Source organism: Naegleria gruberi, assembly GCF_000004985.1.
Source record: "Naegleria gruberi genomic scaffold NAEGRscaffold_2, whole genome shotgun sequence".
Lineage (NCBI taxonomy): Eukaryota > Heterolobosea > Eutetramitea > Acrasida > Naegleriidae > Naegleria > Naegleria gruberi.
Window position 1 is genome coordinate 629,470 of NW_003163325.1, and position 26,934 is coordinate 656,403.

At 33.2% G+C, this 26,934-nt stretch overlaps 7 protein-coding genes and 1 non-coding gene across 8 annotated transcripts; 3 read left to right on the forward strand and 5 right to left on the reverse strand.

Moving 5' to 3' along the window:
• Positions 1-138: 138 nt before the first annotated feature.
• On the reverse strand, positions 139-3,934 carry NAEGRDRAFT_56631 (vacuolar protein sorting protein; the record flags this gene model as incomplete). The annotated part of the gene is made up of 1 exon (XM_002682867.1): positions 139-3,934. The coding sequence occupies one exon, from the start codon at positions 3,932-3,934 to the stop codon at positions 182-184; it is 3,753 nt and encodes a 1,250-aa protein (XP_002682913.1). The 3' UTR covers positions 139-181.
• Positions 3,935-4,094: 160 nt separating this feature from the next.
• Positions 4,095-5,189, reverse strand: NAEGRDRAFT_60190 (uncharacterized protein; the record flags this gene model as incomplete). Its single annotated transcript, XM_002682868.1, has 1 exon — positions 4,095-5,189. The coding sequence occupies one exon, from the start codon at positions 5,187-5,189 to the stop codon at positions 4,095-4,097; it is 1,095 nt and encodes a 364-aa protein (XP_002682914.1).
• A 453-nt stretch (positions 5,190-5,642) lies between these two features.
• NAEGRDRAFT_t15 lies at positions 5,643-5,715 on the reverse strand. The gene has a single exon. It is a non-coding gene; the product is annotated as a tRNA-Ala (tRNA).
• Positions 5,716-5,928: 213 nt separating this feature from the next.
• Positions 5,929-7,680, forward strand: NAEGRDRAFT_61972 (uncharacterized protein; the record flags this gene model as incomplete). The annotated part of the gene is made up of 1 exon (XM_002682656.1): positions 5,929-7,680. One exon carries the CDS (start codon positions 5,929-5,931, stop codon positions 7,678-7,680), a length of 1,752 nt encoding a protein of 583 aa, XP_002682702.1.
• An 895-nt stretch (positions 7,681-8,575) lies between these two features.
• On the reverse strand, positions 8,576-10,246 carry NAEGRDRAFT_61973 (uncharacterized protein; the record flags this gene model as incomplete). Its single annotated transcript, XM_002682869.1, has 4 exons — positions 8,576-9,050; positions 9,128-9,180; positions 9,224-9,375; positions 9,472-10,246. The coding sequence occupies 4 exons, from the start codon at positions 10,244-10,246 to the stop codon at positions 8,576-8,578; spliced, it is 1,455 nt and encodes a 484-aa protein (XP_002682915.1).
• Positions 10,247-11,452: 1,206 nt separating this feature from the next.
• Positions 11,453-14,547, forward strand: NAEGRDRAFT_61974 (uncharacterized protein; the record flags this gene model as incomplete). The annotated part of the gene is made up of 3 exons (XM_002682657.1): positions 11,453-12,328; positions 12,384-13,520; positions 13,564-14,547. The coding sequence occupies 3 exons, from the start codon at positions 11,453-11,455 to the stop codon at positions 14,545-14,547; spliced, it is 2,997 nt and encodes a 998-aa protein (XP_002682703.1).
• Positions 14,548-14,558: 11 nt separating this feature from the next.
• NAEGRDRAFT_56632 (dual specificity protein phosphatase) lies at positions 14,559-20,837 on the reverse strand (the record flags this gene model as incomplete). The annotated part of the gene is made up of 4 exons (XM_002682870.1): positions 20,019-20,837; positions 19,565-19,966; positions 18,160-18,250; positions 14,559-17,971 (listed from the first exon to the last, which is right to left on the reverse strand). The coding sequence occupies exons 1-4, from the start codon at positions 20,619-20,621 to the stop codon at positions 14,559-14,561; spliced, it is 4,509 nt and encodes a 1,502-aa protein (XP_002682916.1). The 5' UTR covers positions 20,622-20,837.
• A 209-nt stretch (positions 20,838-21,046) lies between these two features.
• Positions 21,047-26,922, forward strand: NAEGRDRAFT_61978 (uncharacterized protein; the record flags this gene model as incomplete). The annotated part of the gene is made up of 7 exons (XM_002682658.1): positions 21,047-21,184; positions 21,579-22,005; positions 22,055-22,170; positions 22,217-22,797; positions 22,835-23,328; positions 23,374-25,987; positions 26,031-26,922. The coding sequence occupies 7 exons, from the start codon at positions 21,047-21,049 to the stop codon at positions 26,920-26,922; spliced, it is 5,262 nt and encodes a 1,753-aa protein (XP_002682704.1).
• Positions 26,923-26,934: the final 12 nt, after the last annotated feature.

Genomic DNA, 26,934 nt, shown 5'->3' on the forward strand with positions numbered 1-26,934 from the left:
TAATTATTTGTAAAGAATTATCCAGATGCCATTTATGACTTTAAGCTTTCAATTCTGAAATGTTTCAAACTCTTTCCTTTGAAAACCAGAGAAGATTGCTAATTAAAAGAACAGTCCATTAAAAAGAGGGCAAGAATAAGAATTTTAAATAAAGTGATTTATTTTTACATAGACCCTGAGCTTAATTGATGGACCAAGAGAGAATTTCACTTTGATTTTCATCACTTGCAATGAAACCTTCATCAATAGAATTAATCATCATTTCACCACATAGTGGACATTCAGAGGATAAGATTTCATCCAACTCTCTCAACTCATCTTGGAGTTGAGACAATTCCTTTTGATCGAGGAGACCACTATTGGAACCAGAACTTTGATTACCACTACTACTATTGGCATTCAATAATTCAACTTGTCTATTGTAGAGTCTTCTCTTTTCCTCTAATTGTTTTAACTTTTCTCTGCCATTTTCAGATTTGGTGTGCTTGATAACCTCTTCGACAAGGGCATCAGCTCTGAAAACATGTTGGCAAGGGAATAAGTAGAAATCTGTTGTTAAAACAGACTTGGATGAAAGATCACATTTGGCATTGGAAGTAATAAACCCATAACGATGTTTCAACTCCTTAATATCTTCTCTAATCTCACTAGCTGTTTGAGTTGCCAATTGCATATCATTTTTCAACTTTTCAATTTCATTCTTATATTGATCCAATGATTTACAAATTTCTTCCTTAAAGTCATCAATTCTAGAAAAATCAGGGAAGTATGGTAAAATATCTTCTAATTTGATCTTGTCGGTATAGCTCAAAAATTCAATAGCCTGTTTGACACCAGTATTATGGTTAATAACATGCTTTGCAATCTTGAGCCACAACTTTTTCCTATTTTCATCATCATCAGGTTTATCAGCACATTCTCTGGCCAAGTCAATGTCATCATTTTCCAAGGCGAGATCCACAGCGTCATCAAATAATTGCATAGCACTGTATAATCTAACACATGCCTCTATCTTTTTCTTTTGACTGCAAACACGAAGAGCATACTTTGGATCATAGAAATTATTTTCACCTTCTGTATCCAGGAAGGTCAAGAGTTTTTCATCATCATCTAAATCAGCATACAATGTTAAAAGTAAATTGTGGATAGCTGGATCTTCATTCTCTTGTTTCTTGATACACCACTCCAAGTATCTAATGACGTGATTTTGTTGATCATTTGTCAAGAGTGAGGAAAATTGTTGATTTTCGTTGAGTTTTTGTGTAATTTTGGCATTATCATCATCTTCGTCGAGAGATTCAGTCAGGGCATCTTCATCATCATCTTCTGGAGACTTCTTTTTAGTATAGCTTGACAACATGGAATTGTTACTGGAGAGAGCTGTAGTGATATTAAGGTTGTTAGTTAGAGTATGGAAAGTGCTATTGAGAGTGATTGGTGGTAGACTACCAGTATTATTCATAGAGGCTTGTTGATGGGAAATGTATCTCATCAGCGCAGGGATTAATTTACCAGAATCCAAGAAACGTTTTTGTGTCAATGTATTGACAGTTTCCTTTGGTAAATGTTGCATTAATATTGGAGAAAACTTGTAAAAGTAATCTTCGTACGCTCTTGTTGTACAAAACTTGTTAAGAATTTCTAAAGCTTCACTATACTCCTTTTCAGTAATACAGTGGCTAATAACTCTTTCATAATCTTCAATAAGCATGGCATAGTACAAAACTTCTTCTGTTTGGCCGTGACTGGTAATCAATCTGAATGTTGTTTCCTTGTTTAAGTATTTCTTGTTATCTTCGAGGAACTTTCTAAACTCATTCTTAATGACTGTATATTGTTCTTCAAAGCTCACTTGATTAGAGCTTGTAATGTCACGTGTTTGTTGAGATTGAAGTGAAACCAAATCATACAATTCGTTAATCTTATCCAAATACATTTCTGTTAACCAGGTACACAAACAACATAATTGTGTTGCATCTTGATTTTCTGTTTTGATATTCTTTTTAAGAGATTGTAATTTGGCCAAAACATAGATACGTAAAGCATCTTTTTGACCCTTGTTATGGAAAGCTATGGAAACTTGTTCAAAACTCTTGGACGTCATGGCATAAATGTTGGCAGCATCATTGAATCTACCAACTTTGAAGAAATAGTCAGCCTTTGCAGATAATACAATATCTTTTGTTTTTGGATCTTGTTTACATAATTTGAAGGCAACATCAAAATAGGATTCCTTAGAAGATTTAGGATCCAAAGCTTGTTCCAAGTACAATTTCCAAACATCTCTTTCCTCATCCTCTATCAAAATTCTCCAAACACTTGAATTACTATACAAATAAATGAATCTATTGGAAGTATCTGTACACATTCCAATCAATTCACCACATGTTCCAACTGGGAAGGTTTTTTGATAGACAACCCTAATGTCTGACAAGGAGATTTCGCCAACATTTGTAAGGGAAGCCATGAAGAGATTTAAATTATTACTACTTCCAGTAATGTTTGAATTATCAGTGGTGCCATATCCAAAGAATTTATCAATGCCTTGAATACCCTGTTGATTAGTTTGATTGTCATTCATTGGATCAACCAATAATGAGCTTAACATCATTGGGTTAACGCTACTAGCAGTACATAGACCTGGTGGTTGCATTAAAATTTGTAACTTTTCAGGATACAATACAAACATGTGGAATTCGCTAATAGCAATTGAAATAACTTGAGATGAACTCTTATTATCATATTGAATTACTTCGCTCTCAGTTATAATACTTGTGCCACTTTGTCTAGATTGAGGATTTGCAAAGTTCAAAACACCATGATAAACACCAGCATTACTGAGCCATGCAAATGATTCTTGATCAGTGAGAGAGGATGAATCCTTTTTGAATAAGTGCAATTCACTATTTGGTAACATGTCACTTCTCTTTGCAGGCAATTCCTTATATTTTAACAAATCAAATGATTGTTTGTATGAAGCAAATACATCTTGAAGAGTAGGACCTCCAATAAATTCGAACATTCTCAATCTTGTAGAAACAAGAACCAAATAGGTGTTGAATGAATTCTTAGTCTTTGGGAAGTGTTCAATTTCAATTCCTGTAATTGGTCCAGTACTGACCAACATGTCGCAATCGTTAAAGTCGAAAAGTAATTTCAATGAGTTTTTAACTGGATCTTTCAAATCATCATAGAGAATACATTCGAAAATCTTACTGTCATTAGTACCCAATAAAATAGTTCCAGTTTCTTCTCTATTACATTGTTCTGCATCCCATCCAATACTTTCAATTATCATATTTTTCAATTTGGCAACCAATTTTGGGTTCTTGTTATATTGTGTGTTAAAATAATAGTTATCACCATTGGTCATTGATATCAAAACGTGGAAACCAGATGGATCAATGAAGCACTTGTGTATTTTTTCATCATCATCATCATCATTGTGGGATAATCTAAATTCTCTATATCTTTCAAAATCATCATCAACATAGATACAAGTATTTTGATTTGTGGCCAATAATAAATTTCCTTTTGATGCGCGAACATGAGTGAAAGATTTAGAAAATTCAAACTTGATTTCTTCAACTTCAAATCTATCTTGTCCCATATTTTGTTGTTGTAATAAATCGGAAGGTAAAGTTTCACCATCGTGTTTGTTACTGGAGGCCAAACCTTCGTTTTCATCATCGTTATCTTCATCACTATCAATTCCATTTAAATTATAAGCTGATGATAATAATGTTGATGTATCATTGGTTTTTTTGTTGTTAGTTAAATTGGATGAGCTGTTTGTTTTATCACCAGCTGTAGTAAAATCCTTTGTTGTTGAAAAACCCAATTTCTTGTTGGTTGTTTGTCTGGATGAAAAACCACCCAATCCAACATCCCAATCACCACCATTTAACAAATCCTCTTCATCATGGGGAAGCATTTTTTGAATCTAGATTTTTCTTCCTCGCGTTGTTGGGTGGGGTTTGATATTTTTTATTAATAATGTTGAGGCAAAATACAGTGATTTCTCAGCACAAAGAGCGACCACTACACATTCAATACCAAATATTGTTGCTAAGGCAGTTTGAAATATCAAATAATTATTGTTTATTATTTGCTTGTTCCTTCTTCTTTTTAATATCTCGTTTCTTCTTTTGAAGTGTGGAACGAACCTGGAATACATTCTCAATAGCTTGCTTGAAAATATCAAAGTTATAATTAATGAGTCCAACCTTTTCATAACTGTCCTTTGTTAATAGGCAAACCAAAGCCAAATACTTATTGACCTCTCGTAAATATAATACTGTTCCATTATTGAGTTTAATGACAGCTCCTGTTTCTTCATCATAGGCACTGCTTGATCCCTCATTTCCATTAATTCTATTTCCATAAATACAACTTATATCAATGACAACATCAATCATATCACTACACAACTCATAGGTAGTATTATCAACAGGTGTTGCATCTGTGGCAATATAAATTTTAGAAACAACATCGAAAAGGAAGGCCTTTTCTAATCTGGAATTTGTAACGAGCATATCCAACAAGTTTTCCAATGTTGGTAATTGTGGAATTAATTTTTGAATAACCTTACTGAAAGCTTCAAAAATAGAGTGATCATAAATACTTGTCATGTGGAATCTAATCTTGACATTTGGTGGTACTTTAACTTCGGAATCATTCAATTCATCATTAAGTCTTTGTTGAATATCTTGTTGGATTTGAATTTTGTGATCATCACTAATACCGTCCATTTTGTGAATAAAAATCTCAAAAGCAATTTGATCATTGACTTTGCTTGCCTCTTGAATGGTTTCAGCCAATTTGCTAATACTGTCCAAGTAATTGTCTTGAGCATCAACAACATATACTATGGCTCCACAACCACTGAAAATTAATTCACATTCAAAATTTTGTGTATCTCCAAATAAATCAATTTGTCCAGGGAAGTCCCAAATTTGAAATTGTACAAAGGTATTATTCGAAATATCATTCTTTACAATTTTGTTAGTTGATTCCAAGAATAAAGTTTCGTGTGGCGACATTTTCTGGAAGACAACTTTTTGAATACTTGATTTACCACTTCTTCTTAAACCCATGAGCAAGATACGAGGTTTATCATCATCGAGAGAATTATTATTTTGTGCTATGGACTTTCTGAGACTTGAACTTAATTTTTGCTCATTGGCCATATTAGCACCAACCCCAACACTACCAATAACAACATGATTATTTAGACCGGAATCTTGTTTTCGGTTTGGTGTTGTTGGATTTCTTTGTTGTTTATCTAAATTATCGCCCACATTTGGCGGTTGAGAATAACTTCCAACAAAATCTTCATCATCACCATAACCATAGTCATCTCCAGTAAAATTTATATTTTGATCATAGTCTTGATCCATATCATCGTCATATCTTTCATCAATTTCATCCGATAAATCAAAATTGAATTGGTGAGCCATTTTTTTAAATTTATTAATTATTAATAAAAAAAATTGCCAATGACAATTATTGCATTGTGATATGAAATTCTTCATAATAAAATGTGTGGAGATGCGGGGGTAAAAGGGGGAATGAAGAAGGAATATAAGAATAGGGTGCTATTAAAACTGAAGCAAAGAAGACTTGCAAAGTAAAAAACTTAGTGGAGATGCGGGGTATCGATCCCCGTACCTCTTCCATGCTAAAGAAGCGCTCTACCATGTGAGCTACATCCCCTTACATAAACAGTTTTCGAAGTAAATAATCAATATTTAAAGAACCAGATTCCTTTTCCTCCAGTTCTTTGTTCTTAAATTGCATCCTTAAACGATTTTATAAAGAAATTCGATTCAATTTTTCAATCTAATTTTCGACGACTTTATCCAACTAAAAGGAAATTCGATAGAACCGCACTAATGATGTCCACAACAATTCACAAGTCCAAAAAAAATGATTCATCCATCGGCTGCCACCTCTGGATTAGTAAACAGAAAAAAACTTGATGAAGAACCCATCATTAATTTACAAACATCAAATCAATTCATTCACAATGAACAACAATTTACACAAAAATCAATTTCCAATTATTTAATTATTTTCAGCATTATTATTAATATTTTACTTTTTTATTTTCTATTTATTGTCTTTCCGAGGAGGATAACATCCATTGGTGATGGCTATAATTTACCAAATACTAAATGGAATGAAGTAACATTTCTACATCAGCACATTCGATCATCACCATCATTTCCAAAATCATTTAACATTCATGATTTGATAGCAATCTTGCTGACCAATAAGGAAACTACTGTTGGATCCTATCAATGGTATAAAAATCAATTGGAACAGTTTAGTTTGTTGGGTACTACTAAATTTAAAGATAGAGTCATGACTAGGTTTGGATTTGATACAGAGAGAATAACTTCGCCAAATATGTTTAATTATTTTAGGACATTTAGTGTAAAGGATAATTGTAAATATCAACACTCATGTCAAATATATCCTTTCAATGATGCCATACGTGAATTTAATATGGGTAATCAATTGGATGCTGTACTGTATTATTACCATGAGCCTTACAAGTACATTTCTAAACCACTTCACAGTGAAAAGAAAGTTATTGGTTCTCTTTGGCAGAGTTTAACAAATTTTGATTTGGAACATGTTTCATCAATGGAAGGTTTACAACAATTATCTGCCAAAATTGATGATTTGAATGGTGAAAATGTTTGGAGAGGAATGAGAACTCTTTCAATTTATATGAATAGTGAAGCACTTGTAGAGGAAAGATTATCAAACAAGATTCAACTTGTCAATGATAAGGATTCCATGCAAAGATTTTCTAATTCTCATATAGATATTACTTCTTGTTTTATGAAGAATTGTACAGTATGGATTAACTATTTGTATCAACCAATTGATTTAGACTCTCCAAAATTTGCATCTAAAAATCCAACCCACTCATCCATTTGTGCATTCATTTCCAATTGTATTGCTGGTGGTCAATTGCCACTAAGAAGACTTTTACTGCTTCGTAAATTAGGTCAATATGTTCCAGTGCGGCAATATGGAAAATGTTTTAACAATGCACAAGAAGGTCCAGGGGGAAAGGCCTTTGAATTGGAAAATAATTGTAAATTCTATTTTGCCATGGAAAATTCACTCGTACCAGATTACATTACTGAAAAATTCTTTGAAGGAATGAAAGCTCTTGAAAAGGGTGCTAAAATTCTAATGATCTACAAGGGTGCACCAAATATTCACTCCTTCAATTTCCCAAAATCCATGTACATTAACATTGATGACTATGAGTCAGTGGATGAGTTGGGCAAGTATTTGAAATTTTTAAATGATAATCCAGTAGAGTTTGAAAAGAGATTTGCTCAAATTACTAAAAGTGATAGAATACAAGCTAATAAGGCAATTGATGAGTTGAATTACAAATTAGGTAATACTATTCCTTGCAGATTTTGTAAATCTATTGGGCAAGTTAAATTGGCTAGATACCTTTTATTCAAAATTGGTCTAGTTCCAAAATATTATAAGGTAAACTTTGATGAATGGAAAGAATTCAGGTCTAAATTTAATTATTTAGGTGAGGAAAGGTTGGCAATTTTGGATTCCATTTATCAAATGGCTTATGCAAATCTATTTTGTCCTGAAAATTTCAGAAATGAGTTTAATCTTGGATTTCAATATTGATTCTTTTGCTCCTAATTCATTCCACCATTGAGTTTTTTGCTCCTAATTCATTTTTCGAGAATTGTGATATGACAGTGTTGTTATTAAAATAATATTACAGGATTGGTTTTGAAGTGAATTGATCACAAAAACCATTCAACTTTTTGAGTAAGTCAGTTTGTTTCTTTTTCTTTTGTTTCTCCTTCTTATTTTCCAAATACTTCCTATAAAACTCATAGTATTCCTCTTCATATTTTGAAAGAATGGGCGAAATTTTGTTTGTAGGAGTTTGTTCAGACTCTTTCTTGGTCTTTTTTAAAATAAATTGATTCAGAAAATCTCTAATAATCTTGAAAATTCGAAATTGTTTCACCACATTTCTTCCATAAATTACCAAGGTAAATAATAATCCTAATATGAAATATATTAATAAATTAATTTTAAATTTGAGATTGCTTTGATTTTTAAAAAAGCCAACCAATGGATTATATAAATTAATGGATGCTTCATTCATTCTATTAAATGATGATTTATAACTCATGGTATTGTTATTTAATTCTTCTCCGAATTGATTTGAAAATACTTGATTCCTTTCCGTTTGTTGTGAATTGTGTAATTTGTAAAATGATGACGGATAGGAAGTGTAAACATTACTATTAAAGTTATTGGTGTTATTATTATTGAATAAGTTGTTGTTGTTATAATTATTGTTGAAGGGAGATGAAGAATTTGTGACAGAGTTATATCCACCCATATCTCCTCTACTCATTAAATTATTATTATTATTAAAATTTGTATCCTGATAAAAATCATTCCGAGAATAGGGCAATGATGATGGATTGAACATTTTTTTAATTTTTATTTCTAAATAATCCAATAATTTGTATTCATTTCGAATAAATTGAATATTGATTAATTATTGAGAACCTGGATATTTGCATGGGAGACTAGTTGGAGTGACATAACCAGCAGAACTAAACTTGATTGGTGGAAGAGGAATTGGAATACCATTATCATTACCAGCAAGACCAAATTCCATTTCAACAGAGAATGCAGTCCATCCCTTAGCTGGATTTGGAACAAAAACATTGTAAGACCATGGATCATCAGGTGTGGTGGATCTGATAACGGTTGGTTCAAAGCTTTTACCTGTTTCAGTAATACGGAAATCTCTTGCCTTTTCATTGGTAGAAGCCCACAATGTTACTCTGAATGGAGTAACACCATTGAGAATTCTGATTTGAACATAGGCACCTTCTGGAGCATAGTTATGAGAGAATGTATAGGTTGGAAGAGTAATGTTATAGAGAGTGGCAAATGAGAAGGTCAAAATGGTTTCCCAAATATCAGATCCAGCCATAGAGTGGCCAACATTAGGAATGTATCTTATTCTGTTGTCACATTAAAGTGGTAAGGTTGTAATAATTTCAAATTATTGAGATTATTGAAAAAATTAAATGAAACAAACCTTTTGAGATCATCACTACCAGGCAATTGTGGATAACTGTACAATGCCAAATCCTTTTTAAAATTAATTATTAAAATAAAATTATTGAAAACTTACAGGCCAGAAGAAGATATCTCCCAAACCATTGATAATAAACTTATTAATATTGGCATAACGTTCCTTATAAACGAGAGGATCAATAATTTGAGTCAATTGAGCAAATTCCTTAGTTTCCAAAAGATTCATAACACCTTGATCAGTGTAAGCCTCTGTATATATTATTTCACACCATTTTAAACATCCAAGTATGATTAATGAAAAAAAATAAGCATTCATAAAGATATAAAATCCCAAAAAAAACATACCCATAGATTGTGGCCAAGAACAGAGAGAATTATAAACATGTTCCAAAATTTGTTTAAAGTTCAAAACTTGAATGACAATTGGAATAATTGTCTTGACTCTCTTATCAGTGGCAGCAACCAACCAAGTAGTCCAACCTCTCTTGGAACCACCCAAAACAGTAAAGTTTTCAATGAATTGACCACTTTTAACACCCATAATGGAATTAATAAAACTTTGCATAGAATCCATAGCAAGTTTAGCAGATTTAGCCATTGGTAATTGAATAATCCAATCAGAGGCTGCTGAACCATCCTTTGTGTTATTCAAGAAATGTCTCCAAGTGAAAGCAGTAATTTCATCCTCAGTTCTACTTTGTTTAGCTGGATCACTTGCAAAGACAATTGGTTGATTAGGAATTTGAGTCAAATCAGCAATAATAGAACGTGTAACACTAGCCACCAATACAAGGTCATTGACATCATTTGAATCAGGAATTGGTCTAATGTTATCACCACCATTGATCAAAAGGGAAGCTGTTCTCAAATTCTTATTTAAATTCTTTGGAACAACAACAGTAAGAGCATGTGTCCATATGGAACGAATTCCAACTTCTGATGGTGTTAAATAGGCTAAACTAGTCATATTCAAAATATAAATTGTTGCAGCAGGATTTTCAGTTTGAGAGGCGAGTTTATATCCATAGACTGGATCGGGAGTAGCCATGTACTTGTCGAGAATGGTATTTCCATCCTTGAAATTATTAGAAGAAGGTGGTCTATTCATGAGTGCAGCCATTGTTGTTGTTGTCATTGTCATCATTATCATGCAAAGCAGTAATACTGCTGATGATGATTTAAAATTAATTGATAAAATCATCGCGGGATCTATTGTTGGTTTTATAATATTGTTATTGTTGTTGATCAAAATTATTGATGATAAACGGAAGAAGCACACAGAGTTGTTGCTGTTGTTTTTTCAAAAAAGAGAGAGAATCAAATGGACCACTGTGTGGTGTGTGTGTTTCTCTCATTGATGCCTTAATATCCAAGTTGGAAAAAACCCTACCCCACACATTAAGAAGAAGCTTCACATTTAAATGCGGAGAAGCTTTTACAACGACAAAAACTCCTTGGGGCTGCAAATAGAATGAACTATTCACAGTCATTTATCTTCACAGTTTACTTGAATAAAAAGTTATAGAACTTTACAATTTGTGATCGTCACCCAAACCACCTTGTTTGCAACAATCAACGAAATAACTAACAGATCCCTTTCCACTTCCAGTATTATAATAGGTCTTCCAGTATTGTGCTTGGTCTTGGAGAGATGTCGGAATTGCTGCTGGAATTGTGAATAAATTCAAACGAGCAGCCAATACAGAATATAAGGCACGTACACATTGTGTCCACTTTACACTTTTCCATTCAATACCCATCTTGTTATCTAATTCTTCGAATTTTTTGGCAAGGAAGGGATGAGAGGATGAATCTTGTGAGTTTTTAAATCCAATATCATCCACTGTTTTGTTTGTTGTTAACAGAGATTCCAATAATGAATCAAGTTCAATATGATCATTAAAAAGTGTAAGTGTGTGATCAACCACAAATTGATGATATGAATACAACTAACCTTGCCAAATACCTCCATAATATCCACTTCTATATGTTCCTGGAGCTTGCCCATAGTTTGATTCACACAAAGCAACTCTCTTCATAAAGAGATGAGTATTGCTATTCAACCAGCCCAAACCATCAAGCTCTCTCAATGCAGCATCAACCACAGCTTCTCCCATATCTTGTGCACTGATCAAAGCACCGACTATTGACAATAATAACAATGCAACAAGAACAACAAGTATTCCTTTCATTTTTTTATTAATTGTTGAATAATAATAATTAATACAGGATATTACAGTGAGTGGTCATAATCAATAGCAAGATTATATCTCTTTTAACAATAATATCAACAATTGTTGTCCTCTAGAAAGATGAAAATAAAAAAATGAAGAAAATTATTGCCAATGGAAATGAAAGAAAATTATTGTTGATACATCAAAAATTTGCATCATCAACACTCCGAAATTATTCAAAATCATCATCATCACCATCAGCTATTTTTGAAAAACCAATACAATTATTTAATATTGATAAAAGTAATACTCAACTTGCACATTTATTAATTAATGATAAGAATAATTTTGGATATAGTATTAATGTTAAATTAGATAAGAGTCCTATTAATTTTCTAACTTATCATCATTTCAATAATTTAATTGTTGAGAAATTAAATTCATGTTTTAATTATTCACCTTATATTTATCCGAGTATATTTTCTATTGATACTCATCAAGAGGTACAAACATTTCAATTCACAACAAATAATCAAAGACAATACAAACAATTAATAGATATATTTAATAATCAATTATTCTTTCCTAATTGGAATTCTAGATATATTGAGGAATTAGTTCTAAATTCATTAGAAGGTTTGAATGTGTTGAATCATACAGATGGACAAGCAAGATTTTCTAAATCTCTCATCAGTCATCTCTATGACAACACAATACCAAGCTATGAGGAATGTGTGAATATTTTGAAAAATACCAATTCGTACAATTTGAGACAAGATTTCGAGTCAAAATATAATCCTAGTAATTCTCTCTTTATTTCTTATGGAGATAGTGCAGAGATGGTTGTAAAATCTTTGGAAAGTCTTCCAAAACAAACTAATAGTAGCAGTAGAAATGAATTAATTGTGGAGTCATTGAAAGATACCAGTACATTTGAATTTGTAGAACATGTTCCATTCGAGAATAATCTCCCAGAGAATGCCCAATCAAGAATTGCAATTGCATACAAGCTTGATTGTGATATTACAGTAAGTATCATTGAAAAACTACTACTAGTTTTCACACAACACCAATTAATTATAGAACCAACATGACTATATTCTCTTATCTATTCTGGCAAGATGTCTCCAAGATACTTATCCATTCGAGTTGGGTAACTTCTCATTGTCTCCACTCCAAATCAGTGGTATTAATGCTTCACACAATCAATGCTCGTTCATAATTGGTGTTGAAGGTGTTACTAATAATGATTTACCAATTGTAAAGAACAAGTTATTGAGAATGATGGAGAATATCAATACTAGATCTGCATCTCACTACTTGAATCAAATTGAAATGGAATATTCTACACTCTTCAATTCAACATTGCGTATTCATGAAATTTTACTTCACTCTTGGGTTTCTGAGCAGAATATTGGTGATTCCCTCTCCACTGGTAGTTCAAACTCTCTCATTCAATTGGCGAATATTAGAAAGGAAATTGATGAATGTGGTGGAATTGAAAGGATACTTTCTCAACTTGTTCAAAAGTATTTTTCCACTAATAAGAATTATGTACTTCTCACTCAGACAGGAAACAAGAATGTTCATCTCCCTACCATGTCCAAGATTAGTGTGAATCAAAACTTGAGTTTTGCCTCTAATATTAATGAGAGCTATGATATTGATACTGATAGCTGTATTTCTGAATCATTTATTAGTAATTCTGTAGAGTCATACTTGAATGGTAGATTTTTATTCAATATTCAGGAATCGAATGGAGATCTTATTGATATTTCTCTTGTAAAGTATGACAATGTTTTCGTTACAAAGGATGAAAATAGACTCCACGACATTATTTATTATTCATCAATAGCAAAACTCATAACTCAACTTGGAGCTCGTGATGCGTCTAGAGAAGAAATGGATGAATTCAAAGAAAAGTACTTCCCAAGAGGAATACAAACTAGTGTCAAGATTTTACACGACAAATTTGATCCAAATTCTGTAAAGTGTGGTATTGTGCTGAGAACGCAGGTTATTAGAAAGAATTTATACAAGGCACTGGATGTAATGGACGCCATGTTATCTGACTCTGAATTGAAAGATATGCCACCTCATTTATTAAATGATGAGCTTATAAAGCATATCATTGATGAGGTAAATCAAGAGATATCAGATCAAATTGATATTATTGGGTTGGCTAGATTTTCCTCAGAATCCAAAACTTCTCCAATATCGGTAAGTAGTATTTATATTATATCTATTGCTAAAACAATTAAAGAAATTAGAGGATGTTGCTGGTGGAACAACCCATTTAGCATTTTTGGAAGAAGCCAAATTAAAATCCCTTAAATCATTTAAGAATTATATTTCTCAATTCTATAGACAATTGACAACACGTTTTGGATATAAATTAATGCTTACTGCAAGTTCGAAACATAGGGACATGGTTTGTCAAGTTGCAAAAGATTTTATGGAATCCAATTCAGACATGTTACAGGAAGAAATACCAGAAAATAACAAATTTGGAAAGGTAATAGAAGCCTCCAAAGAAAAGAACAGATACATTACCATTCCACCAAATACTATTTTAGAAGGTTCAAGAATAATATGTAGAGGTGGTAAAAGCGTTCCACTAACTGATGACAAAGCACCTCATTTCTTCCTACTCGCGCAAATATTTAATGAAAAGCTTTTCAAGAATTCAGAGAGTGATTGCCGAGCTCATCAGTCAATTAATGGTTCATTCTCAATTATTGGAATTACTCGTGAGGACATCAAAATGTTCCTTTATGATCTTGATGAGCAAGTGAGATCATTTGTTGATTTTGCCATTGATGAGATTTCCATTGAAGAATTTAATCGTTTAAAGATGAATGTGATGAGAGAATTGGGAGATTCTGTTACAATACCAGCACACGAGAGAGCTACCAAGCTATTCAATTATGGAATATCCTATGATGACTATTCAAAGTTCAAATCAACACTCTTAAAGAGTACCATTGAGGAATTAAAATCAGCTGCAAATTCCCAATTTGGTTTCCAACAAGAACAAGGATTTGTGTTAACTGTGATGGGTACTGAGCTTGATACTCCAGATGAAGTTAAAGTCATGTCAAAGGATAGAAATGGTTCTTGGGAAATTGTTGGTAGTTCCAGTACTAAACGAGTTGGGTTGGAAGAATACATGTTGGGCTCTCCAGAAGATGGTGAGGCCAAACAGAAGAGTGAAATAGAAAATCTAGATTCGAAATGTAGTTTTTAATTCTTAGAATATTAATTTCCTAGAGTTTGAACTTTTCTTTGTGAAAACATAGCAAGGGATTGGAAGCAAGGAGGCAAATTTTTGAATTGTTCCAATAAACTTTCTTTTAAAACTCCATAACTATAATTAAGCTCTTTTTGGGATGAAAAAACAGCAAACTCAATTAAGAATCGTACTGCAAATCCATTCTTATGTACAAGTTCAATTTTTACAGGGTGTACGCTATGTACATTGAGGTTTTTCAATTGGTCAACATTCACATCACTTTCGTGGGTGGCTTTTGGAATTGAAATTGGAATGATTATCCAAGTTGCAGAGGATGCAGTTGGTGAAACAGGCTCACCATTCACATAGACTTCACAAAACTCATTTTCAAATGTGAAAATTTCCATTCTGTAAGTTGTTCCCTCACCTACACAGAACCATCTTTGCTTAAAATTGAACATTGAGACTCCTATATCATCCTTTATGTAAATCTCCAAGTATTGAGATGAAGAATTTACTTGAGAAGAAACAACCTCATAAAACTTGTCCAATGTTTCGAGTCTAGAGCAAACATAACTATCTAGTGATAGAAGAGGTTGAACAGATCTTTCCTTTGTTTCGAAAAGTTCCTCATCAGTTACATTATTACTGGAATTATTTAGAATTTTACCTAGGTTCCCAGTCAATGCTAATCCAGAGGACCACCGAATTCTGTCTGAAACACTTTGAATAATAGTGTCGACCTTATCGTTTACAGACTTTTTTGGAGACAAGGTTGCATTTTCAGCTAATAAAGATTTGATACTGGATTTTAAATGATAGGCAACAAAATCCGTAACAAATGCTTCATAATCTTTGATGATTTTTGGAATTGTGGAAGAATCATCGAGATCCTGTTGTTCATCCCTTTTGTTTTCGTCCAGACTGATGTCTCTCATAAAAGGAGATCTATTTTGAGCGCTCTTAAATGCTTGTTTTGGATTAAAATAAATTGGGCTAACCTCTGGTTGTTCAATTGTATCATCAAGTGAGCTATTATTTCTCTTTTCCTCTTTTTGTGGAGTTTTTACTGTTGCCTTATCGTCACTCCATGAGACTTTTGGCGTATTGCTTTTAGGAGTAGGAGAGTTTGTTTTCTTTGGCGTACCAATAAGTCTAGAGTTATTGCTTCTTGGAGAAGGAGTCATGTTAGTGAGAGAAGACGATGATCCTCTTTTTGGAAGTCCTTGATATTCTTTTTCAAAGAGTGAAGAGGTAAATCTGGAAGAAAACTGAATTCCATAAATACTGGAATCATCAAATAAAATACCAGGTTTGAAAATATGGAACAAATCTTTCTCTTCTACGACAGGAAGAATCATTGATGTCAATTGAATGTCGAACACTTTTTTACTCTCAAAATCTTCCAATGAGAGCTTGTTTTTGAAAGAAAGTGCCAAATTTCCAGTTGCAATATATTTCCAAGAGGTTTCTTCTTCAGTCTTTGAGGCTACGTACAGAACAACATCTTTAGATGCACATTTGACATCTTTATGTTCTTGCTCTTCTGCTATTCTCTTAATAGAAATGTCTAATGAATCTCTTTCTTTTTGTTTTTGCTTAGCAAAAGAGTAGTCTGTATACTGAAGCTTAGATCTTTGAGGATTTCTACCCAAATAAGCTTGTTTCATCTGTTGAACTAATTGCTTTTTCATTGGGGATTCTACGTTTGTTAGTAATCTGTTTCCTAGGCGTGTTGCAAAGAATTTTCTTCCCTCAGATAAGGACATGTGTTCGAGCAAGCCTTCTATCTTCTGTCTGGCAGTTTTGTAGATGTCACTCAGTGAAGTGTCACTAAACTTAGCCAATGCAATTCTTCCCAGGCAGTCCAAAAATTCCACAAAGTTCATTAATCTACCTTCTTTGGAGACATGATCAGCTGGCTCACTAAAACTTTGGTTAATTTTACAGCAAGAGTCAAACATTTTAGCTAATTGTATCTTGGAGAACCATTTTGGAAATATTTCAAAATCTGTACAGAACATGAAGAATTCGTCAACATTGAGAGTACTTAAACCCTTATTATAACTCACCCATTGCATTGTATCCTTGTGAGTTCTCTTTTTTTGAGTATAAAAAGTGAAGATCTTGTATATTACATCTTGATGTGTTGCCCAAAGACTGGCAACAGAGGGATCTGTCAATTCTGAAGGGGTTGGATCGCTTGAGGTTTTTCCTGAATTTGGAAGAACCAATTCGAACAATAACTTTCTGAATAAAACTTTTACGTCTTCATCAAATTTGGACATGTCAGCTATTGTGTAGACTGGTAGTTTAGTATACTTTTTAACTGACATGAAGGCTAAGCCATTCAAAAAATCATCAAAATTCATTTTGAACGTTGGAGAGAATTTTGTTGCCTCCTCAAAGACAAGGAAAACGTCGTTAGAATGGAAAGTTTTGTCTGTAATTTTGCAGTCCTTTGCGAACTTGGCAAATTGATTACTTGTCATTTCATTAACATCTGAGAAGGTGTGAATAATATTTGTGCAGTAGTAATTGTAAATTTCCAACAAATCCTGTTCATAACAGTAGATCAACTCAAAGTAGGATGGTCTGATTGGATTTTCTCCTTTCCAACTCTCTTGAATGTTTGAATTGATTGAGAAATTTTGGGAAGATCCAAGTTTTCTGGAAAATTGCCTGAGGTCCAATACTGAATTGTTGCTGTTGTTTTGATTGACGATCTTATCTTCAATTTTAAACACTGAATTTGTACAGGCAGCCAAGTAAATGGATCTGGATGCACAAAGTATTTTTCTTATTGGCTCAGATGTTTCTCCCAATATTTGAGAAGATTCTTTTGTTTCGTGATTATATTTGTAAACAGTGTTGTGTGTGGCCAGTATCATTTCCCCATCAGAATTCATAGCTGCACCGTATAGTTTCTCAGCACTCTCTACAACTGTCCTCACAACACTATAATTTGCAAAGACCTGCCTAATTCTAGAATTTCCAAAGTCATTAATGTACAATGTATTTTCATGAGAAAATAAATCGGTAGGGGAATTAAGAATTGAGTTTTGAACTTTTCCATCCATAAATCCTGCTGTTCTTGGGTTTCCTGCTGCATTGGTCACGAAACCATTATTGATCCTAACAACTCTGTGATTTCCAGTATCCGAAACAAAGACATTATCCCCAATGACACAAATACCAGTTGGAGTGTCAAACATTACATCAGTTACTCTTCCAGTACTGCACCCTCTGTTTCCATTTCCCGCAAAATTTGTAATTCTTCTTCCATCCAAAGAAATCATTTTGATTTTATGCTGTTGGGAATCACAAACAAGAAGAAAATTCTTATAAATTGCCATTCCTTTTGGATTTTGCAGTTGCGCTGAAAAGAAGGTTGTTACTACTTTGTCTTTCATATTTACCAATCTAATTTGATGCTGTTCTGAGAGGAGGAATGAAGAATCGCCATGAGTTGTGTCATCTTTTGGAAGCATTACTATTCCTTGAATATCACTAAACCTCGCATCAGAAAGATCTCCATTCCTTAATCCAGCAAAGGATGGTTTTCCGCAAATGCACAAAGAGGCTGTCCCATCAATGTCTTTTGAATTGTTGTTCTTTAAAACTTACTGTTTGTTTCTATACCAGCAATTGTTTTTGATTCTACTGAATTTTCTACAGGGCTATCATTGTCAGAGGAGTAGGAGGCATCCCTCAACACCTTAACATTTGGCGATGAGGGAATGACAAAGTGGGAGGGGCTGCTATCCTCAATAAAGCTCATTTTTTTTGAAAGAAAATTTAAAATGTAACGTTCTATTGTTACAGCATTTTGGCGGTTGAGTAGAAAATTGTTTGATTTTCAATTCAGTGTCAATTTTGATGTATTACAGGAACAATACTCTGAATACTTAAGAAATCTTGTCATAATCTCATTATCCGTGTATATTTTAAATAATAAATAATAATAACACTCTGAATACTGAAGATATCTTCTCATTATCATAATAAAGTATCCATGTTTCCTCTTCATGTATTTAGAAGATATCGAAGACATACGTGTTTTGTTAATAATAAATCAGATTCAAAAAATGACTGAACAAACATCAACAACGTCATCGGAGATATCCTCAGAACAAAAACCAACCAATAATGAAACCAATAATGAGCAAGTTGTTAAATTGTCAACAACAGAATCTATTCCTACCAATACTGATCCATTGGCAAACATGCCAGAATTTTTAAAGAGGGGAACTATCGGAATGATTCTAACACCTGGTTCCTCTTTGTCTCCAAAGTTTATTAGGATTTTATTTGTTTCCTTTATTGCATTGATTGCTTGTTTGGCCTTCATGTACTACGTTCCCGGAATTGAAAAATATCACTCTATTGTCATGTTTATTATCACTGTTGCCCTGTCAGCGACTTTATTCATGTATGTTGTTTTAAAACTATGTACTAAATAACCCGACAAGTGTCATTCCAACACTGAGACAAATGAAAGAGGAGGATAAGCAAGAGCTTAGAAAAAAATTAATTCTGAGGAAGAAGAGAAAAATTTTGGAAGAAAGAGAAAGAAAACAAAAAGAACTAGAAGAAAAACAAGCTGAAGAGACAAAACAGAATGAAAATATTGAGGAAAGTGAAAATTCATCTGGAAAGGAAAAAACTGAATAAATTAATATCAATTTAATTAATTGAAGGTGCTTAGGTTGATTATTTACAAAATTAGAAATAATGTGAAGCTATGCCATTAATCTAAAATATACGTTGTTATTTCCTAATTTCAATAATTTCAAGGAAATGCTTTTTAAAACTCTTTTGACCTTTTGAGGTGATGACTTTGTAAGATAAATCCATTCTTTCCAAAGGGTAATCAGGTCTAATATTTCCTTAGAATTGGAGATTTACTTCCTTCCTCCTCCTCATCCTCCTCTTTTAACTCTTCAGTGAGAAAGGTTGATAATTGCATTTGAAAACTCGTATTTGGCTTTGTTATTTAATATGATACAAGAGAGAAATTAGTTTAACTTACTTGTGAATAAGTGTGGAGTTCTTTTACATGGGTAAATGCCTTTGAGAAATCTAGGTTGAGTTCTTTCATAACATATCCAATTACTATTGATACACTCCTTGATTGACCAGCTAGACAATGAACAAGAATAGGCACATTCTTTTCCTTTCTTGCCCTATCAATAAAAGGAAAACATTGGTCAAATATTGAGACTATATCTTGTTTGTTGTCATCTGTTACTTGTAAATTGAGAATCTCATCAAAGAACTCAGAATATTGCTTTCCTCTAAATCCACTTTCCTCTGCAACATCAAAACATGACACATTGAGTACATATTTAACTTTGAGTACATCCACTAATAATCTTACGTTTTTGGCCGCTTGCATAGATCCTAAATAAAGATTGGGCATAATTTCTGTGGGCTATATAGAAACATTTTGGAATAATTATAGTTTCAAAATTGAAGAAACCTACAATAGTGTTCTTAATATCGCATAATATGGTGTGATTGATTGTTACAAATTTGCTAGCACTAGATTTGGATTTACATTCTGTGTGATATTCTGCATCGCTCAGGGCATCATCTGCCTCGTACATGAATTCATGTGGAAGAGAGGAAATGTAGTTGAATCTAATGTCGAAAATAGTTCCTCTTTTTTGGAGAAGCATGATGAGTTCAATAGATGGGAATTCTGTAAGGAAATTCCATGATAAATTAATCTTTTTCAAAGTTTTTGGAAACACCTGTTCTAATATATTGACCTTCTCCGGTTGTTGAAGAAAGTCGAAATGAATTATTTTGGTAATTTTGTTGTTGGAAAAATCAATTTCTTTGATAACTGGCAAGTTTTTGAAATAGAATAATAAATCTACACTCTCCAAGCAACCATTTGAGAAATCAAGAATACGTAATTTTGACAAAGATGATTTCACAAATGGCTCGGAAAAAGGATCTAGTTTGATTGATTCACAGAACAACACATGAAGTTCCTGGATTGACTTGCCAGAATATGACTTTTCAATATTTTGAATATCATCAATACTATTTTCCTTTGTATTTTCCTTTATAGTCTCCATGTTTTCACTATCATTTTCATCTTCTGCAAAATAATCTAGACTAGAAAGTGGAATAGCAGAAACCGGTCCAAACTTTCCTTCGCCTTCAACATCATCATCACTTGGATAGGGATCTTGTCCGAGACTACTTGTTGAAATATTCAACACAAATTGCTTGTTCTTGTTTCCCCTCTTTTTCTTTTCTGTCTTGTTGGGTGGGGAGTTGGGAATATCCTTTCTTTTCATTTTTTGATGATCTTTTCCGTTTAATAATTCTGTGATGAAGAGGAAAATGTAAACCAGATATTAAATTAAATTATTAGTATTTTAATATTTAAATATTCCAACCTCAAGTATAAGTAAATTAACTAAAATGATTTGAAGATATTATTTGATGACTTGAATTTCCCGCCAATATTATTTACATTTATTCAAGTCTAAAAAAAATGTCATCAACGGATGAAACAATTGAGAAAGAACAACCAATATCCAATAACAATGAAAATACAATTCATCAAACAATCGATGTTGATGATTGGAACTATCAACTCATAGAAAGAAAACTAGATAAAATAATTGAGGTGGTAAGTCTTGATGTTAAGTTCCGATATGTTTAACCATCCTATGAAGTTTTGGAAAATTGCAAAAACAGACACTCCCATCACTGACCCAATATCAAAGAGTGAACTATCAAATTTAGAAAAGAGAATTTCTACATTATTAAATCATAATGAACAATATGGTCATATTCTCTCAAACATTTTCAAGAATATCAAGACAAGAGTCTCAAAACATAGCACTTGTTTTCAATTTGACCAATTTTTTGGTTATATGGAGAGAGTAGCATTCCATTTCACTTTGGTTTGGAGGAAGGAGGAATGGTTGAATTTCTTAATGTGTTTGTTGGCTTCCATCACAAAAAAAACATCTAATTTCAAAAGCTTGCGAACACAAAGAACAAACAATCTAATCGGAAAGCTGTTTGATGAGAAGAAAATTTATTTTAGAGAAATAGATGACAAGGATCTCGTTAAATTTCTCAACAACAATGACATTAATGATACACTTTCGGATGACATTTATTGTTTGAATGAAATACCTAGTTTCAATGATTTGACTGGAGAGGAGATTAAATTAAGAGAACTGGATGAAATCCATCCAATATTGACTTTTACCAGGTTGATGGATCTTGGCAAACACTTTAATGTAAAGGGGGAAACTAAATATCAGATTGGATTAAAAATTAAAAAAGTGGACAAACATTTTGAAAATTTGCTTCGCCTCTCATTACCTGAATCTGAACAGTTGCAAAATGTAGAATTACAACAAGGATACGACAGCGAGGAAGAAATGATAATAGATGTCAATAAGAGGCCTAAGAGCTTTCTAATTATTGGAGATTCGTGTATGTTCATTCTTTCATGTTATATTTTAATTTTTAATTTAAACCCTAGTCTCTGGAAAGGGTCATATTGGAAAACAAATTTCAAATCACTACAATAGTGTAAGATTGGACCTTGAGGAGATGGCCAGAGAAGAATTCAAATCAAAGAGCTCAATGGGATTACAGGTAAGTGAGGTTAAAAATAACATTAACACAATTTTACAATTAATAGATTGAAAAGTATCTCAAGGAGGAACGAGCCATTCCAAACTCTTTACAAATTGAATTGTTTCAGAAATGGATTTCCTCTGACTATATTATGGATAGAGGCTATATTTTGGAGTGGGGCACTATTGACTCTGAGATTAGAAGCAGCATTGTACAGGCTCTCCAAGACAACCCTGCTAAATATGTAGTTAGCCTTCAAATGAATCCTGAAGAATCAAAGAATAGAAAATCGGAAATTATTTCAAAAATTACATCAAGAATTAGTGAGATAGAGTCACTTATTGATCAGGAGGATAATAAAGAAAGGCAAGAGCAAGAGGAGGAAAGAAGGAAACAAGAATTAAGGGAGGAAAAGAAGAAATTGATGCAAACTCAAAAATTGGAAAAGAAAAAAAAGGAACCATCAGAAGATGATGATGGAGAGAATGCTGACGAGGAGGAAACAGAAGAAGAACCTGAGGAAGAACCTGAGGAAGACGAGGAGGAAGAAGAACCAGAAGAAGACGAAGACGAAGAAGTAAGAGAGGAGAAGGAGAAGCAAAAAGCACAAATGAGAGAAAATCAATTTCTTGAAAGGTTAGAATAGTAAGTGTGATTGAATTCTTTCTTTAACTGTTATTAGTTTTTACTTGAAAAAGAAAGCTTACCAAGAACAAGCAGATTTGGAACCACTTTCTAACACTATCCAGATAGCCAAAGAGCATTGTAAATTTTTAACAATAGATACCTCATCTCAAAGTTTTAGAGATGCCTTCTTAATAGTTTTGCAGAAAATTGGAAGATCTACCCCTAATATTGTTGCAATTAATCCTGTCATTATTGAAACCCCAGAAGAGGAACCTGATTATGAAGGGATAATAACAGCTCAAATTGAAAAAGGATATAAATGGAGTCGATGGAAGAAGTATTGTCCTGTTAGATTTCATATTGATAGAGCGATTGTGGAAGGAAATATTCCAGCATTGTACAGAGGAAGACTGTATTTACTCTCCACAAAAGAATATCAAAATGAGTTTATCAACAATCCTAGATATTACCTAAAGAAGTTACCTGAGAAAAAGCAAAGAGTTTTATTTGTTTGGAACGGTGAAATTGGAGAAGAAATAATAAGAGAAGGTAAGTTTTAATATTTCGCACATCATTCTAACCAAGGATATTAAGTGTCTAAGTTTTACAAATCAGAAATTGTTAGCCTAGATCAATATGCAAAATATGCAGCCAGCCTCCCTCCTCCACCTATAAAAGAAAAGAAACTCGCTAAAAAGGTTACTATTGAGGGAGATGATGAAGATGAAGCCCCTGAGGAAGAACCTGAGGAGCAAGAAATTATGGAAGAAAATGTATTACCAGAAACTTCAGAAGATCTTCAAATATCCATCTTTGTTAGTGGAGGTTCTTCATCTTATGAAAATAGCTCAGTAATGAAATCTATTCTAGATTCTCCTGCCGAATCTCCACTCACCTCTATTGTCATTCTCACAAAGGAAAAATCCGAGCAAGAGGAAGGAGAAGAAGAACATGCTACCGAGGAAAGTGCTGCAGTCGATGATGAAGAAGATAACAATGAAAATGAGGAGCAGGGCGAATCTGATCCAAAAGCAATAGATCCACCAGTTGAAAAGAAGGAAGTGATAGACTTTGTAAAGCTAGTCAAAGAAAAAGAGGAGTATTTACAAGCCAAAAAAATCAAATTTATAGAGGTTTCCTTTACTAACATATGGGAAGGTGTATTAAGCGTGAGAAAACAAGTTGATCCTTTTCTAGTTGAGGCTGCAGCAGCTTCTATTGAACTACCAAAGGAAGACACAGATCCTTTCGAAAGAGAACATGTTCTATTGGAACAAGAAGAGAAAACGGAAGAGCAAGAAGGAGGGGACGACCCACAAGATGATGAAGAGCCTTCAAAGAAGGAGATTAGACATGAAATTCTTGGTTTATCTGGAATATTTTGTCCAGTTACCCTTAAAAACAGACGGTTACTCGTAAAAGGTGATAGTTCGTTGTGTGTTTCTTACAAAGGAAAACACTATGTGTTTGACACACAGGAGGCTATGGATGAGTTCATACTTAGACCACATATTTACACGTCTGAAATTAGGAATACAACAAGCAATATTTGGATGATTGGAGTGGATGAACAATCTTCATACTCAACTAAAATTAGTGAAACATTCTCCCTTCCAATTGTTAAACTTGATTTAGATTTTCTTGAAAAAATTGGTAGTGAAATAGACACTGTAATCGAGTATATTAAAGAACTGGAAAAACCTATTGAGCATCCTAAAAAAGAAAAATCTGATGATGAAGAGGAAGAAGAAGAGGAGGCTCCAGAAGAAGAAGACGACGAAACAGCTAAAGAAGAAAAAAGGTTAAGAAGGCTCTGTAATATCCTCAAGTTAGTTCTCAAAGATCAAAAATATGTAAATGGCTACATTCTTACCTCGATTCCATTGGGAGAAGTCACAGAACCCATACTAAACATTTTGGATGAACTAGAAGTTTTCCCAACCTTGTTAATCAACTTTAAGGTAAACGAGGAACAGTACGTAAAGAAAAATTTTGACAAGAATTTCTCCCAATACAAACAACACCTCCTACAAAAGAAAATTGATAAGAGAAAGAAAAAGGAGCAAGCAAAAATAGATGTCAGATTGAAGAAGAAAAAAGAGGATGATGATAATGAAGAAACTCAACAAGAGGAAGAGGAAGAAGAACCAGTTAAAACTAAGGATGAAATATTAGAAGATGTACAAAAATCATACTCAGATGCTTTTGAAAAGACAGAAGAAATATCTAACAGATACCTAGGAAAACGATTTGTTGTAAGAGATTTTGATTCAGCAAAACCAGAGAGAGTGGTAATGAGACAAGTATTAGATTTCATTTATCTTATGAAAGACAAAAAGCAAATATTTGATTTTATCACAACATGTGACCACGATACGGCCATCAAACTAGTTTTCGAAGGTAGAAAAAAGCTAGGATTTGGATATTTTGATAAGGTAGACAAATTGCAACAGACCTCACAATACCCTAAAATGGAAGGTAATTTCTTAACAATATGCCAAGATGAGGACCCATTCCAATACGTAGAACCACCAAAACAAGAGGAAGTTGCTCCTCAACAACCTGAAGAAAAGTCAAACAATGAAGAAAACCAAGACGAGGAACAAACTGATGAAGAAAAACAAGATGATGACGAACAGAATGAAGAAGAAAAGAACGAAGAAGAGGGAGATGAGCAAGAGGAAAAGGATGGTGATGAAGAGAATGAAGATGTTTCGGTAAAAAAGACTGTCAAGCCCCCAAAACCTGAAATAAGCTTCCCAGTAGTTGTGAATAATCTTGTATTTTTCTTCAAAACAGAAAAGAATAGAGAAATCTTCCTTAAAGAGAGAACTAGACTGATAGAAACTGAAATTGATCAAAAAGAATTCCGACCAAAAATCTTACTGTATGGAGGAGATCCGGAAAAAAGAGAAATACTTGCTAGAAAAGTTGCTGCTAAACTTGGTTGCACTTATGTGAGTTGTCTTGAAATAGTACAAACTTTCATGAAGTATCAGACAGCAATAGGCAACCAATTTAGAAGTGAAGAAAATCCATTCCCTGAAGGTGATGATCTTCTTTCCTATTTGAAACGTAGACTCAACCACTTTGACTGTGTGGTAAATGGTTTTATTATAGATGGTATTTTCCCAACCTATGAAGATATTAAGGAGTTTGCCAAAAAAGGTGACATTATTGATAAGGTTTTCTTTTTGGATAACCGAGAGTAAGTTTTTACAATTTCCATTCACAATAACCTGTTCTCATAGTAGCACAACTGTATCAAACGATGAGAGACAAATTGAAACATTATTCGAAATGGAAAGACCTTTCACAACCATAAGATTGGGAATACTTCCTGATTGGAGCTTAGTCTCTAGCATTGAAAGAGCTGTCACCAATACTCTACACAGACAATACAACTTTTTTGTCAACTCTTCCAAGAAGGAAATACCTGCCCCAATATTTGATATTGGTATGGATTCTGATTTTTTCAGTGACCACATTTCAAGATTTAAAACATACTGTCCAGTCAAGTTTGTGGATGAGGGAATTCTTTTTGATACCATTACAGACAGAACCCACACGAACAGATGTTTCTATGAGGATAAGATTTATTGTTTTAGTGATTCAAATGTCATGCAGATGTTTGTTTCAAACTATCACAAATACACAGACAAGAACATCAAGTTCCCAGAAGAATTACCACACGAGGTTAATGATATGCACTTGAGACATGTTTCTGAACTTCAAGAAGAGGAATACGATGATAAGATTGCAGGTCAATATGGTTATTTGGGATTCTGTCCAATATTATTATCCTTGGGAATGGTTGTGTGGGGGAAATCCAGATTTTCTATCAAATATAAGGGTAAACTCTATAGGACGTACTCTAGTGAGGGACGAATCAAGTTTATGCAAAAACCATGGGAGTTTGTTTCCTTACAACTTCCAACCAAGTTGCCAGTCAGACAAAGAGATTGGCCAAATCTAGGAGTAGTGGAATACCTTGAAGAAAGTGTTGAAAAACTTGTTTCTTCTTCAGTTCTTGAATTGGCCAAAGTAAGACCACTGTATAAAGGGTTGACAGTTAAGGAATCTGCAATCAAACATTTGGCCATTCTGTTGAAAAAGAATAACAAAAAATTAGAGAGCAAATAAAAGGAAAATATG